The following is a 16,769-nucleotide window of genomic DNA, read 5'->3' as shown; positions in this document are numbered from 1 at the left end:
GTCACCTACAAAAATATGACATTTTGATTTAAATTTAAATACAATTACAAGATCTACAAAATTTTTTTTTTTAAATTTTCAATATGTTCTATTAATAAGTATTTTTTATAATTTTAATGGAATAATAATTTTTTCCATTTTCAAAAATATTAAAAAAATTGATTTTAATTTCGAAAAAAGTTTTATAGATTTTTTATAAGAAAACTAGCTGTCCCGGCAAACGTTGTTCTGCCATAGCTCACTATAATAGTACTCCAGATATGCAATAATAAATGTTTATTTCGTATGGGAGGTGCCACGCCCATTGTACCTATAAAGGTCAATTGTGAATCTAAACCATACAGGGACAAACTCAAACACACACAAAAAATTTCATCGAAATCGGCCCAACCGTTACGGAGGAGTTCAGTTCTAACACTCGTACAGAAGCATTCCATATCTCCGGAACCACTATGCCGATTTCGTGAAAACTTCACATAAACCATCTACAGACCATCCCCAACGTACCCTGAAATTTTGGTTGAAATCGGTCGACCCGTTTTCGCAGTTAGTGGTGACATCAAAATGTACATTGCTTTTTATATATAAGATTATTTAAGGAAAAAATACAATTAACTATTATTATTATACATATAAAAGTTTCTATTAATATTATATTAATATATATCCTTTCTTTTGATTTCAAATTCTGTGTAATTTGACTGAACGATTTTTTAATTTGTTTTAATAAAAGAAATAATTTAATGCACCTCAATTCTTAAATTGACATAAAATACTAAAAACCGGTTATTCGAACCGGTTTTTGATAGAAAAAAATCCAAAACCGGTTTTTAAAAATTACGCTTTTTCGAATTATTCGAAAACCGGTTTTTAGAATATGTCGAATTTTTACAACTCTAATAATGTTAAAATATAGACATGATCATAATATGTTCTGAAGTGATCATATTATGATCCAAAACAATCAAAATATAACTCAAATTAATCATATTATGATCAAATGAAATCATATTATGATCGAAATAAATCTGTCATTTCTAAACTGCTGGTCCGGTTGGGATAAAATTTGACGTGGGCGTCCTTCAAAAATATTGCGCTTTCCAAAAATATACAAATCTTTGAAATCGAATGGGAAACAAAAAACTGGCACGTTGTGTTGAATATACACATTTTTACAGTAATTTTACAGTATTGTTGAAATCAAATTAAAATAACAATAATATGTTTACGACAACAATATATGGTTACATAGAACATAGAACAATTGTCGTAAGGATATTCATATATGTTACTTTCGCTCCATGATGCACGATGCACAGTGGGGGGTCTGAAAAAAAAGTGGAAATAAATCTGCAACTGCTAAACGAATAGTCTGATTTTAATAAAATTTCCCATGGCTATAGAGGAGGTATTGATAAGTTTATCTTTTAAATTCGGGCTTAAACAACCAAGGGGGGCCGAGCCACAATGTCCCAAAGTGGGGCACCTCGGTTATATCTAAAATTCAAAATGATGGCAAACTTTTGTTTGCGATCCGATTTGAAAGATTTTTATATATATGGAATCTACTAGAACTTAAAACGTAAAATTATCAACACCTCCTCTATATTCGTTTAGAAGTTACTGATTTGTTTCCACTTTTTTCAGATCCCCCACTGTGCGATGCATGACTTCGTTCCACTTCATTCGCAATCTCGAAAGATCTGTTGTTAGTTGTCGCTTCCAGGTATGAGCTGGTTTTCCAACCCGTTTGCTTCCTTGCGGGTTCCAGTCTATGCATTTCTTGAAAATGTTTGGTTTTCATTTCTACTTTCCTCCTTATTTCCAAAATTGGTTCTTGACTATTGTTACAGGCCAGAAAATCCGTAGGATCTTGCGAAGACATTTGTTGAGAAACACTTGAGAATATTGTGTATCACGTGATGCCATGTTCCAGGGGTAGCAGAATAGATTTTATTAGTATTAAATAATTAGATTTAGGTTTGTTTCGCAATAATAGACGATTTCCAAACCGGATTTAACTGGGGAAATGCAATCCGTGCCTTATTTATGCGACTGTATATATCTACTGCTGAGCCATCAGTTGTATCAATTGTACTTCCCAGTTATAAGAAGGATTTTATATCTTCAATATCTTGATCGAATACGAACAAAGGACGATCCGTTTTTGAAAGTTTTGCGATCTCACTGATGGTGGAAATCTCTAAGAATGAGTGGCTAAGTACACATAACTGTCCACATAATATGATGGCTTGTTTCCTTCTGCATCACAGCATCGATGGCGCAGTTTAAAGTTCCTTGTTGTTCTATGTTGTTGTCCTCCGGGCACTGTGTTTTACCTCAGAATTAAGGCGGTTGCATAGTTCCCGTTGTCTGACTTTATTCAAGCATGTTTTGCTGGCGTTAGCAGCGCTTTTTTGACCTTCTTCTGCTGGATTAAGTTCGTCGTAACATCGCAAATCCATTAATTTCTAGTAGTAGTTTTGAACCCCAGATGTTTCTCTGCTGCCTTAGTGAAGATTTCCCTAACATCCGGCCATGTTCGGGTTTCGCTGCTACTTGAGGTGTATTTACTAATTCGTTAGTGAACAGGCTTGCGATTTTCGGGTTTTCCAACTTTGTCACATTGAATCTTCTCTGTGATACAGTGTTGTTCGTATTGAGTGCGGTAGTTTTTATTCGCATAATGGCAACCAATAATTACTAGCAATATCAGCACCTCATTAGTGGTGTACTTGGTTTTCCGTGCGATAGACAGGGGATACCCAAGTGATTTTGTGTACTTTTGGATGAGGGAATAACGTGCCACCAATGACAATATTATTAATTCTGCAGTCGTTCTAGCCCATGCCTGCCCATTGTGGTCTCTACATTGGTATTTTAGGGCCTACTTAAGCGTTTAAATCATCCATCATAATGACAATGTGTCCCTGCGCACTGTTGCTAGGACACTATGAAGAAGGTCGTAGAATGAATCTTTTGTGGAGTTTTCCGAGGTTTCCGTGGTGGCGTAGCATTGGACAAACGTAATATCTCGTGCTTTTCCTCGCACTTTGGCAGTAATGATTCTTTCGGAGTGAGGTTCCCAATCTATTAGGACACGTTATAACTGTTTTGATAGAACGAATCCAAGCCTCTTGATCTAGGCAACTCATTCTCTGGTTTACGGAGAAAAGAACTGTTATACATTTTGCTGTTGTAAATTCTACTGATTCACTTCGCATACCCCAAGTAATGAGAGCTTATAAGCAGTGAATTCTTTGTGAAAGCCTTGAGGTTTGCAAAAGAGTACGAAGTTTCCATGTTCCGATTCTTATCCTAGATTTCATCCAAAATTTGTTCTAGTTTCTTTTATAAAGTTTATATTTAAGACGTACAGCTTATTATACTGTCCGATCCTGGTGTTGGATCTGCACCGCCACCAAGCGTGCAGAACGCCCAAAGACGATCTTCAGGGGCTCGTTATCTCGATAGGGGCACCAAGTCTTTTAGACAGTGGGTTGACATTTAAGAAAGAATTTTCCCATTAGACCCCCGTAACCATTCCGAACCATATTTTTTTCTTTGTGTGTAGAGTGCAGTTAAAATCAATTATTGAGCAATGAATAACTTTTTACTAAAAAATCATGTAATCCAGATTATTTCATTTATTTCAACAGCCCAATGTGAAAACGTTTCCTTCCTATTATCGATCCCAGAATTAACCTTGATATGTATTCCAACCTGATAGTAGATTACCATCATACACTTGATTAATCTCAATCGCCTGTAATCATCTGTAAATACTTGTTTTAATTAATCTACCACCCATCTGGAATCGTAAGTTCATAAGTAAACAATGACCCACTCCAGTACAGTTAATGACAATAAAATTCTCACTCTATCGTTTGCAGACACTGTCACATTCATTTCATGACAATAAAAAGCAATTCGGTGATGAAAATTACCATTGACTTGTATAATAAATGTCGTTCCCGTTTTATTTTGAAGCGACACGAAAATTAATTTCTTAAACACTTTTTGTTCACTTTATTATGGGACAAACACAAATGAAAAACGTTTTTTAATAATTTGGCGAATTGCAATTCATTGCAAAGACTCCCCTCCCACTAACAGTTTCTCTACATGAGTGTATGACAAAAATTCAGTGCAAAAAAAAACGAGACATACAATAGGTGAGCTGGGAACAACAGAACAAAACATATTAAAAACTGCAAGGGAGTTGGAGTTGGTGACTGATTATGATTGAAACTGTGATTGTGTGAGTTTATTTTATTCCATACTTTATTTTTTGTTTTCTTTTTTTTTCTAATAAACATGTCAGTTTAAATCATAAACTCCCCCATTATAAAATTTTCATTACCGGAATGAAGTCACCAACAAAACAAAAAAACTCAATTGAACCAAAGGAGGACGGAAATGATGATGATTTTGTTGAGAAAGTGTGCTGTATTGTATTTGTATTAGACAACAATAGTAACAACAACAATAGCAATAAAAAAATATGTAATAATGATGAATATTGTTTAAATTTACAAAAATGAAAAATAAATACGAATGGTTAAAATTAAAACACTTGGCTTCCTTTCTTTCTTCGAAAGGTACAACAAAGTATTAAACCAAAATGTATGGTTCGCATGTCACGTGTAACAAAAATCAATTTCTATGTTATTTTTCATTATAAGAAGAAAAGTTACTGAGAAAACATATCGCAAATACCCTACTTAAATTAATCAAAATTTAAAACAATCCAAAAAGGAATCTTCCTTATCATGCTTTTGATTTCTCCAACATATACAATCAGCGAGAGAGTTTTTTTCCAAGAAAGGTTTTATTAAATCTAAAGAAAAAATCGTTTAAATTATATTCTTTTTATAAAAGATTATTTCAGAAGATCTCACTAAAACCATAAAAAACTCACACATCACTCATTTGCTGCAACTGTGATTATTCAAAAAATTCATAATTCAAAAAAGTCGTTTCGAGAAAATCTTCTTTGAAATGTTATGACATTTTACTATTTCTTAAATAAATTTTCAACAAATCATGCGATTTCAGAAATTTAAATAGGAGATTTTAATATCTTTCTAACCTGTATTTAACCCAAATTTTTACTTATCAAATATACGAGAAAACATGAATTTTAATTTTGATGTTTACAACAAAAAAACACTCTCACACAAAAAATAATTGACTTTTTTGAAAACTGATAAAACTATATGAAAGACTAAAGAACGGCGCATATTTTGTATTACTCAGTTCATAAAACACGGATTTTGAGTTATGTTTACAAAAATTATCTCAAATACCTTATTTTATGTTTTTGTACACAAAATTCGTTGTATTTTCAATTTAAAATGAAAATAGTAATAGAAATTATTCGGTTAATCGAATAATTTTATATTTACCGATTATTAACCGAATAAATCTAAACCTCGATTAATTATTAGCTCGATTAACCGATTAAACCAGAAACCCGATTAATTGAATACCCTACTGTTTACTATTATAGCATTCACCTTTGAATAGAATTTATAATGTACACTACGAATTCCTATAATAAAGATTCCTATTCAAATGCCTACACTCTAAAAAATGCATGTAAATTTACTACTATAAAGTTAGTAAGTTTTCATGTAAAATTGCAGTAAGTGTGTAAATTTAAGCACAATATGTTTGATAAAGATAATTACATACTTATATATACAAAAATACATACAAAACGTAGTATTTTGAATGGTCTTCAACATGTTTATAATATAATAGGCATTTTATGTTTAAAATTACATATATTGTACCTAAATAAGAATTTTTACACACAAAATGTGTAATCTTACTTTGAAAGTGCAATATACAAATTGTCAAAATTTTATTTAAAAAATAATAAAAAGCATTCGTAAAACATTTTTTCTAAATAAAATATGAACAAATTAATACAAATTAATATAAATTGTGGGAAAAATCATATAACTAAATGTAAGTAACGTGAAAATAATCAGTTCTTTGTAACGATTTAGCGTGATAGGATAATCTTTATTACAGCTAACTCAATTTCTATAAGAGTTGAGACTGCCGAATGATCAAAATGTAAATCAAATCATCACACTTTATTTGATATTTTTGTAACAGGTCTGCTGTCATCGTAAGTTCTTCCACGGAGTAAAAACTTCCGGTTGATACAGCTGTCGCTGAGTTGCCGATATTTGGCGGAGTGTTACTCGGGTCGTTTTTATGATTCAATTGTGGGGGGAATGTTATTTGAAGTAGCTGGTATGTAATCAAGATTTGTAAGAGGTTATAACAATATGGATGACAGAATGAAATTATCAAAATCTTTATTAGAATTATATCGTCCTTGTTGTTCTTATGTCCACCATGTCCACCTTATTACCTCAATATATACATACCATGCTTTATACAAAAACGATCAAACTCAAAAATTACGACCAAATTCGCAGCCGCTGAATTTAGATTCCCTAACTGTAGGTTTTGTTTAATTATACGAGTAATAAAATATCGTTTAATATAATAAAATAAATATTTCTTGTTTTTTTTGCGAGTATCTTTGGAGTAGAATGTGGAATACATTTTGAATGTATATTTACAAATTTTACGTGTAATTTTACACACTATCTATGTTTTTATAGACACAAAATATTGAAATTTATATGTTGCTAAACATTTTTTAAACACATAAATAAGTAATTTTACACATTTGTTTGTATATTTTTTTACATACAATGTGTGTAAATAATTGAATTTACACACAACATGTATTTTTACCCTAATTATAGTAGGAGAAAAGTTACCTACTATAAATGGAGTAAATTTACATGAAAATTTATTAGAGTGTATGTATTAGGTTATCAATTCGAATAATGATCGTTCGATTGATCGAACAATTTCTTATAACGAATAATTTTATGTTGAATAAACTGTTGTAGGGCTTTTATCATTGGAATTCTCTAAAATTAAAAATTTAATTTAAAAATTATGAAAATACAGAGAAAACAATTTGGAATGGTAATTTTCTCACGAAAAAATATGAAAAGGAATTTTCTATTGACTTTGCTAAATGAACATTTTGGTATTTCATAGATACTTAGAACTTGAAATGCCGTATTTTTGGTTCATTTTAATTGAATTTTTGTGCATTACAAAATGGAATAATTAAATTTTAAACAGGAACACAACATTCCGCAACATATAAATCTAGATCCAATTAACAAAAAAAATGTCCTTTAGATACCACAATGATATATTTAACCCGCTACAAGTGCACATTTACAGCAAGTTTCTCATCGTCTGTCTCTTAGGTCTCTTAAAACAATTTTTATATTTTTAATTTCGTTGGTTTCATTCTATTAATTGAAATCTGAGAATTTAAAAAATTCAAAATCAAAATTTTGTTATAAAAATCTAAAAAAAAATCATTAATTATCCTAAATTGACCGATGAACACGTACACTGCAGCCGTTTATTCAATAAATATGTGTTGGTTACAATGACATTAATTTTGTAATTTTGTAAATTTCTTCTTTGATTTTTTTATATTTTATGAAAAATGAAGAATTATGAATTTTGGCTCAACAATATTTTAGTTACTGTAAACGTTTATATTTTCATCGCAATTGTAAATATGAATATTGTTCACCGAATCATAATTATTTTTCGAACAACTAAATAATGATAAATAGGTAAACATGTTATTATTCACAACCATTAAATGTTAAGTTTCTATACGCGTAGTCATAATATGTTTAAGATGAAAACCAAATATGTTTACTTTTATTACTCTTTTTTCCAACCATTTTTGAATGTTTACTTAAAAACTTTTTCAGAATAAATTGCACATAATGAAACTATTAAAAATTAAATTCCGCATACTTCTAGAAGTTAAGCTAAATCTTAATAATGATTCATTATAAACTTAGTGATGATTTTACTAAACGTTAAGTTGAGTAAGTCAATTTGACTTCATAGTGTGTTTTGTTCTTAAAATCTTATTTTATTAATCTTTTCGTTAGCTTAGTGTACAGAAAAATTATAGGAGAGACAAAAAACGTTCTAAAATCCATGATTTGAAACATTTTTGAAATCTGATAATGGATATTTGTTATGATTTATAATGACAAATTATCACAGATAAGAAGAAGTGCGTTTGCATCTTATAGGTCATTTTTTGGGAATTGTAACATTTTCGGTTTCATATCAGAAAGTCGAGGTGATTATATACATACATACATATTTCAAAATTATCAAATATTTAATTAAAAAATTGTTTTTTTTTTAATACAGTTTGAGTGGTCATAAATACATATGTATATTAGGGTGGCCCTTAATAAACGAAAGTTGGATTTTGGCCATTCTCACCCCCCAGTTTGGTGAACATTAGTAAAAAATCATCCTGAAAAAATTTTAGGTAAATCGGTTGGGGTTAAGACGTGCCGCAAGCCCTCTGAAGTTTTGAGATGCATTTACAAGGGGAAAAAAAGCATTTTTTTAAGTTTTTGTAAAAATTTTGCCATTAAAAAATTACTTTTGCAATTTAATTTAAAAGAATAGAAATGTGAACGCAATTGTCGTTCTAATGAGAATTTGACCTTTGACCTTCACGATTTAAGGATTAACGTTTTCCGATTTTAGTAAAAGTTTCAGAGTATATTTAGAATTATCTGGACTATATATTCTGAATAAGTTTTGCTTAAAATTCATAAGAGTAAGGAAATAGAGCTCATTCGAGTAAAAATTGCCAAATAATTGGTTTTTCTCTAAAATTTCAAAATTTAAATCGCAGGTACGGAAAAACTATAAGAGATATTTTCATAATTTTTTCACATTATTATTCCCTATTATATTCTTAATAAATCCCAATGAGATGATCAAAAAATTCTGAAATTTGTTTAACAAAATTTTTAAAAATTTGAAAATGGAGATTTGAAACTGGCGTTAAAAAATTTTTATTTTTTTGTTCATAGCTAAGAATAGGTTAACGGTATCCTATGGAGACAAAAACTCTAATACAAGTAAATATGGACATATTTTAAGTAAAAATGAGCTTTTATTTTAATATTTATCAAAATATGTTTGTTCCTACCTTTCTTGTTCTAGTTGCCTGAGACACGTTAATGGCCTGGCGATATTTTAATAACTTTCAAATTTTTTGACCAATTTCTGTTTTTTATGTCTCATTAGAACGAAAATTACGTACAAATTTCGATTCTTCTAAATTAAATTGCAAAAGTAATTTTTTAATGGCAAAATTTTTACAAAAACTGAAAAAAATGCTTTTTTCCCCTTGTAAATGCATCTCAAAACTTCAGAGGGCTTGCGGCACGTCTTAACCCCAACCGATTTACCTAAAATTTTTTCAGGATGATTTTTTTACTAATGTTCACCAAACTGGGGGGTGAGAATGGCCAAAATCCAACTTTCGTTTATTAAGGGCCACCCTAATGTATATTGATTATGCGGCAATTCCGATAAAATTGTGCACAAATTACTTCTAAGTACTCTGATATTATACAGTAAAGCATTGTGACTCAGAATCACTTTCGTCCTTGTTCGCAAAGTACAGGTCGCAAATTTGAAGATATTTCAATCTATCAAGCTTATTGAAACTGGCTGAAATACAAATTCCCTCCCGAAATAGGACTTTATAGGTCACACGTGTTTAATTTATATAGGCATCTACACCAAGAGAAAAAACAACCTAAAATCAATAAAAACCACATTGAATCAATATGAAACATTAACGATAGTCTAATAATGTTGATTTTTTTTTATTTCAATATGCAACAATATTAATTTAAAGTTGAAAATTATTGATTTATCGTATTTCAATATAGTTTTTATATGGTTTTTCTATTATAATGAACATTATTGAATTAATATGACGCGTTCTTGTTTTTAAGTTGCAGTTTTTCCCTGAGTGTACACAAATTTCACTTCAAATAGTTTTATGTATACGGAATTCATTCATCTTAAAAATGCTGGTATCTAAATACAATTTAATATAAATTAGTTTCATATAGATATAAATCACTCGACCCAATTTCATGGCGATCGGTCCATAATTGATCACCATAGCTCCCATATAAAGCCTACTTCTGAAAATCATTCACGAAAATAAATTATTGAAATTTTAAATGTTAAATATTTTTGCTTATTTACTCAGTGTAGGATCGGGCTTGATCGACCATACTCTCTTACTTGTTTTATGTTGCGTAACGTTACGTAGTATTGGTATAATGTGAGTGTGACAGTGCAATGTGTTGTGTGTTTCGTTAGACCCCAACTTCAAAATAGACTTTCATTATCACTGTCACATTTTATTCAAGTTGAGTGATTTCAATCTGTCACTTGATGAACATGAACAGGCTACACACATCTACAACAGCAAGTTACAACAAATCAACATTAGTGTGTTTTCCTGTGTTTTGTTGTCTTCTCTACTTTTGGTATTTGTGCGTATTTTATGCTTGATTCCACCCTCGAGAGTTTGTTTTATTCTTTATTCCTTGTTGTTGTTTTTGGAGTTGTTACTGCTAGGAATTAAAGTCCATATGCCAGCATTAACAAAAAAAAAAATTGCAAATCACAAACTAAAAAAAACAACTATTTTTGTAGCCATGAAATATTTTTGCAGATTTTGTGTAGCTTTCTTAAATGTATTTAAGGTATTTTAAGTTCAGGTATATGAGGGAAATCAAAAATTTTCAAGAATCGTAACTGAATTCAAATGGCAAGTATTTCTTTTGTGTTTCGAAATGAAAAAGAAATCCAATATATCGATATACTACCGAAGAATTCGAAATCTTAGGTTACTAATCGTTCACCTCATAAAGTTATAGTCGTAAAAAAACTTTAACTTCAGAGATAAATTACACAGTGCAATAGTGGAAAAAACAAAAACTACCAAAGGATAGTAAAACCCCATACATACTCAGTTTGGCGATTTTGGTGACCTATTTTTTTATGGGCCTCCAAAGATTCTGAAAATCAGTGGGCCCTGAAACAAAATTTTCTTCCTACATTTTTTTTAAACAGCATTTGTTTGGTGGACTCTTAGCTATATTGTTGCCATATATAGTTATGCGGTATCACCAAGTATCAATTGGATGTTGGCCAAAAACTGATGACACCTTTTTTGAGGTCCCACTGATTTTCAAAATTGGTCACCAAAATCGTCAAATTGAGTATAGGGATTTACTACCCTTTCGAACCTGTCTATACTGTCATGACCGTGTCTTTTTCCAAAAGTTGTTGCGAACAGTTTAGTGGCGTTCTTGTCATATGAAAACAAAATTTGAGAAATATATGTTGTCTTATTCGCCAACGTTTTAGATTTTCCCTATATGTATTTACATGGTTTATTACTCTGAAAAAGTATAAAATTTATATGTTAAGCTTTAAACAGCCTACGCCACCATAATGGGAAGCATAATGCGGGTTCATGTCTGTTGTTGGTGATGTAACTGTATAATTTTAAAATCGAACCAGGTTCTTCTTCTAGCAGGTTATTCTTCTAGCACGCTAGTTGCGACCTTCAAGTACGACGTTCATGCGACCGGGACCTTTCAAGCATTTGACAACCTTTGTAACCAAAATAAAATGTGTTCCATGTAGTGCAGAGAGAAGTCAATTGGTATTTTATACATTCGATGTAATCTAGTGTGTAGACAATGGTAATTGTAGTCATTTTAAACATTTATTTTGTACTGCACTTTTATGTGATATAATTCGCATACTGTTTATTTTCTTTTTACTTAAGTATACTGACATCCCATGTAAGCTAGCATGAAGTCAATTGTCACTAAGTAACTTTAAACGTTCATTTTGTACTGCCCTTTAGAAAGTAGTTATTTTACCCACCAGAAGTAATCTATTGGAGAGTTATGTAGCTGACCCTAACGGTATGTGAATCAAATGTATTGACTACTTAGGACCAGCTATCAGTCATTATGATCAAAAAGGGTTAATATTATTCTCTCAAATCTCTTGTTTTTTTAAACATAAATTAAACAATATTAGTTTTTTAGTATAAATGGTGTTATAATTCCTTTATTCAGTGGAAATTTTTTTTTAAAAAACAATTTTAGATTATTAATATTTTATGTGTGTATTCAAAATATGTTCTGTTTTTCTATTTCATTTATTTTGCAACTTACAGCTACAAATATATATGTAAAATGGTTAAATAATTTCATTGAGTTCTTTGTCTAAAACTAGATTAGTTGCATTTAGTAAAATTCCTTAAAAACACCTAAAAAATATTAAATATTTTTGCAAAAATAATAGAAAACAATAAAAAAACAATACATTTCAATAAAATAATAATTTAAAAAAACAAAAAAAGAATAATTGTTTTTTTTTAACAAACATTTTTAAAATAGCTAAGGTAATAAAATAATAGTAATAATTATAATAATAATAAGACAAGTAATACTTTCAAAAAAGGAAGAAGAATTAAAAGAGGTATATAAAAGGATAATAAACAGAGAATAAGAGAATGTAATAAAATATTTATGTTTATTTCTATATAATATTAAATAATTATGAGATATTTAAGTAAGTATTTATGTATATGGTCATATAAGAATGTAAAGGATCACATCTCAATAGTATTCACATTCAATGGATTGGATTGGATTATAATATTAAATATTTTTTTTATGTTAAGAAATCAATTCATAGCTAATAATATTATAATATTAAAAATAATAAGAATAATAATATAATAGAAGAGAAAAATTATTCGAGAGTATTGTAGATAAAAAAAGAGGCAGTCGTCATTCATTCATTGTTAGAAGAATCAAATTAAATCCAGCACCTTTCTAAAAGATGTTTTTTATTTGTTACTTATAAGTTCTAAAATAAAACTGAGGAAGGAAGCAAGACACAAACAAGAGTTTAGTTATTTTCCTTGAGCAAAGCCACCAAATGATTCTTTTTGGCCTTATCCGATTTACTATATTCATCCAAAAACTAAAATAATAAAGAAAATTATTAAATATAATTTAAATTTCTCTAAGGTTTCCTCAAAATCTTACCTCTAAATTAAAATCACGCGATATCACATTACGAGCTTCCTGATTCTGGAACGTCACAGTTACTAGGCATGGATAAACCACCACATTCAAATGTTCGGGTAGTTTGGTTAAATTCTTAATTATATTCGAACATTGTTCAGAGGTTAAGAGATCCTAGAAACGAAAGAAAAACAAATACATAATAAAATAAAATACAAATTGTATTAGAAACTGAAATTACCTGATTTTGTTTATTATTTGCACAAAAGAAACCGATTGTAGCAATTAAATCGATTAAAACCGCCTGGGTTTCACTATTTTTAGCTGCCGTCGTTTGATTGCCACAATATTTGAGTAAAATTTGCACCACATCAAGAAACTTCAATGAGATCGCTTCACTGGACATCACCTCCTGTGGGTAAATAAAAGAAACGAATTGAAAATAAAATAAAAACTGAAATAAATAAAATGAAACTAAAAATAATCCACAAACATACGATTAAAATATCAAACAAAGTTTTTGCTGAAACTTCTCAAGTATTTGTTTGTCAGTTCAATTGTTCTCCTTGGGGTTTAGAGTTGTTGGGAATAAAACAAATTTTGCTAATCTATGTTTATATATAAAAGAGTAACCTTACTAACGTTGAACAACACAAGCGCCTAAAACTAGAGACAATAAATTTGGAAACCTTATATCTTTTAAACTAATACAGCTGCAAAAAACATAGAAATAAAAGAATAAGTCATATTCATTACTAATCAAAAAAATCCCAGTACTTTTATAAGTTCTGGTACAATTATAATTGCTCCTACTGTAAGAAATATATTGATCATACACGCTTCATCTATACGGTTTTTATAAGTAACATTTATACTTCATTTACGCCTTAAAATTGTTTGGCTTACGTTATTAACAATCATTAACTGGGGAGATATTCAGAACCATATTGTAATTGTTAATATATAAAATGTGATATAAAAACAGGAGACTCTTTTCGAAAGTTGCTGTTACAGATTTATTTACACTTTTCATTTCCGAAGTCGTTACTATAGTGCATTCTGATGGTATAGTAGGGAGACGCATATGATGGTCCATTTCTGTGCAAAACCATCAACAAATGTGTACAAATCCGACCTTTTGGAGAATATTGTGAATCCACTAAACAATGAAATGATTTTTGTAGGTTTCTTCTAGTACTTTGATTCAACATATATAAAAATCTTTCAAATCGGACCGAGAACAAAAATTGTGCATCATTTTTAATTTTTGATACAACCGAGATACAAACTTTGGGGCCTTGAGTCTCGGAAACCTGTCTTAGTGTAAAGTCCAAATTCAAAACTCAGTTACACCTCCTCTATAGTCATGGGGATTTTTATTAAAATCGGATTATCCGTTTAAAAGTTACGGATTTATTTCCACTTTTTTCACTTCCCCATCTGTGTGATGATTGGCCTTCTGGTAGTCCAGATCTGAATCCAGATCTTATTATGGTCTGCACTGCACGTCACCCACAAGTCCATAAAGTGTAATCTTATCTTGGCAGTGAATAGTATTTTTATGGATTTAGTGCGTTCGGCGTTTGGCGATAGGCAGTTGTCTTGTCAGACTTCGGTCAAGCTGGAAAGCAAACGGCTGCAACTTTGAATAATTCACATAATACATTATCTTTCTTGAGCCGATTAACGCAGGTTTACACCGTTTTATTCAAAGCTAGTCATACGAACTTTCGCTAAAATGGAGTATTTTGAAAATTCAAGCAAGGCGGGATATTTTCTAATATTTTAAATTAAAGAACTTATCAACATTAATACTATTTTTCTGAGTAAAATAAGAATTGAGGATGTTTTAATGATACTTTTTAACTTAAATTAAACTCATATCATACTAAATGAAGAGAAATTGAACAAACGAGTACTTAACCCTCTAACCTGCAAACTTTAAAAAGCTAAAAAAAAGTTTTCGAATAACATTTTTTATGGTAATTATGACCCAATAACCTCAGAACAGCCATCAGAAACTAATTTGCAAATTAAGTTTAGGAACCTGGCGCAAAAAGGTGAAGAGTGCCTCGGGACATTGTTGCCGATTTAAGTGTAAAAAACAATAAGTTGTAAACATTAACTATGATACGATTTTATTGAAAAACTAATGAAAAAAGAACTAATAAAAAATATTTCGAATAAATCTGAAAATCGAGAAAATTATAATTACTTTTTGAGATAATTGGTGGTTTGTAATGCATGCCTTGCGCACTCTTGCGGGTTAATGTATTTTTCTTATTCTTTGGTACTTTTTTCATTTTCTATAATAATCGAACTAGAAACTTGAAATTAAACATGGTCCTTTTCCTTTATCCAAAAATGGGACTCAATTTCTGAAACCCTTTGAATGCTTCAAATGAATGAACCTTTAATAAAATTGCTTTATTTTGTTTTATTTTAACAATTCCGCTAACAAAATACCGAGCTAAATCCTAGTAAGTATAACAAACTTTTAAAATTTATTTACACCTGTAATAGAACTTCTTGAATTAAAAATAATAATCAAAATTATATTTATAAAAATAAAGATTTTGAAGATTAATTAACTATTCTGTGAAATAGGAAACATTTAAGAGAATTTATATTTATCAGTTATAGATTTCCATTTATGATGTCATAAAATTGGTCCTCACACAAAATCTAATACAAAATAATGTTTGCTTCCCTTAAACATTTTAACTTAAACTCATTGAATAAAATCGAAAAAATGCTAATCAATTAAATACAGTTTTAACCTTTTCTATTTCCTGTTTTCTATAAATCTTTGTGTTGAAAAAAGTTCGCAAACAAATCTAAAATTCTAAACTTTGCCACCACATCATGTGTGAACTTAGAATAAAGTTAAATAAACAAAATGCCAGTAAAGAAATACAAATAATCGCAAACGTATGTTTGCAGCATTACATTCAAAATAATAAAACAAATTGTATTAATAATAAAATAAATTGGAAAACCAATTTTCCAAAAATTTTAAAACTTAAATCTGAATTTTGTGCAATCTCACAAATTATAATAGTAACCTTTTGTTAGCCATAAAAGTTATTTGAATTTCTCTGAGTGTATTCATACGAACATTTAAATATACACAACTGTGAATACACTTGAAATATTTTTAATTTTGAACAGATTTTATACGTTTGAAAAATTTTACAAGAGTAAAGTAAAGAAACAGAGTTAAAATATTTGTTGTTGTTTTTTCAGATTTGTTTAGTGAAGTTTGTTGTTGTTTTTTTTGTGAAACTTGAACTGTTTGTAAGCAAACGGAAATAATATGGAAAATGTAGTGTAATACATGTACATAATTTGTGGTTCTCTCTATATGCAAGCACAAAACCTATATAACATATTATAAGTTTCTAATGTCTATCGATTGTTTTTGTAAAATTGTTGCAGCAGTTGATCCACGAACCCCTAAAAACACAGAAGTTCCTCAGTAGCCAGTATCAAATAATGATACATATGAATTTCTCTGCATTCGCCCAATCAATCCACCATAACAACTAATCTGGAAGTTGGACCAAAATTTGTGAAGTAAATTGCTTTTTAGAAAGACATCACTGAAAACGTTTTTTTTTAAAAACACTTTTCGATTAAACCGGAAACCGGTTTTTTAAATTTTACATTTTTTTGGACACTCCAATTGTAACATTAAGATGAAAACGTATAAAAAATTTCCCGAAAAATCACAACAAA

At 29.7% G+C, this 16,769-nt stretch overlaps 1 protein-coding gene across 1 annotated transcript in view; it reads right to left on the bottom strand.

Moving 5' to 3' along the window:
* Positions 1-12,569: 12,569 nt before the first annotated feature.
* ssp3 (short spindle 3) overlaps positions 12,570-16,769 on the bottom strand; it is a 174,044-nt gene continuing 169,844 nt past the window's right edge. Inside the window, exons 10-12 of the mRNA XM_065499595.1 lie at positions 13,273-13,443; positions 13,053-13,205; positions 12,570-12,987 (exon numbers count right to left, since the gene is read on the bottom strand). Of these exons, the coding sequence (XP_065355667.1) occupies positions 12,913-12,987; positions 13,053-13,205; positions 13,273-13,443 (399 nt within the window). The 3' untranslated portion in view covers positions 12,570-12,912. The remainder of the gene's footprint in view (positions 12,988-13,052; positions 13,206-13,272; positions 13,444-16,769) is intronic.

The sequence above is a fragment of the Calliphora vicina genome, chromosome 2 (genome assembly GCF_958450345.1).
Source record: "Calliphora vicina chromosome 2, idCalVici1.1, whole genome shotgun sequence".
Lineage (NCBI taxonomy): Eukaryota > Metazoa > Arthropoda > Insecta > Diptera > Calliphoridae > Calliphora > Calliphora vicina.
This window is presented reverse-complemented; position numbering and strand designations above follow the sequence as displayed.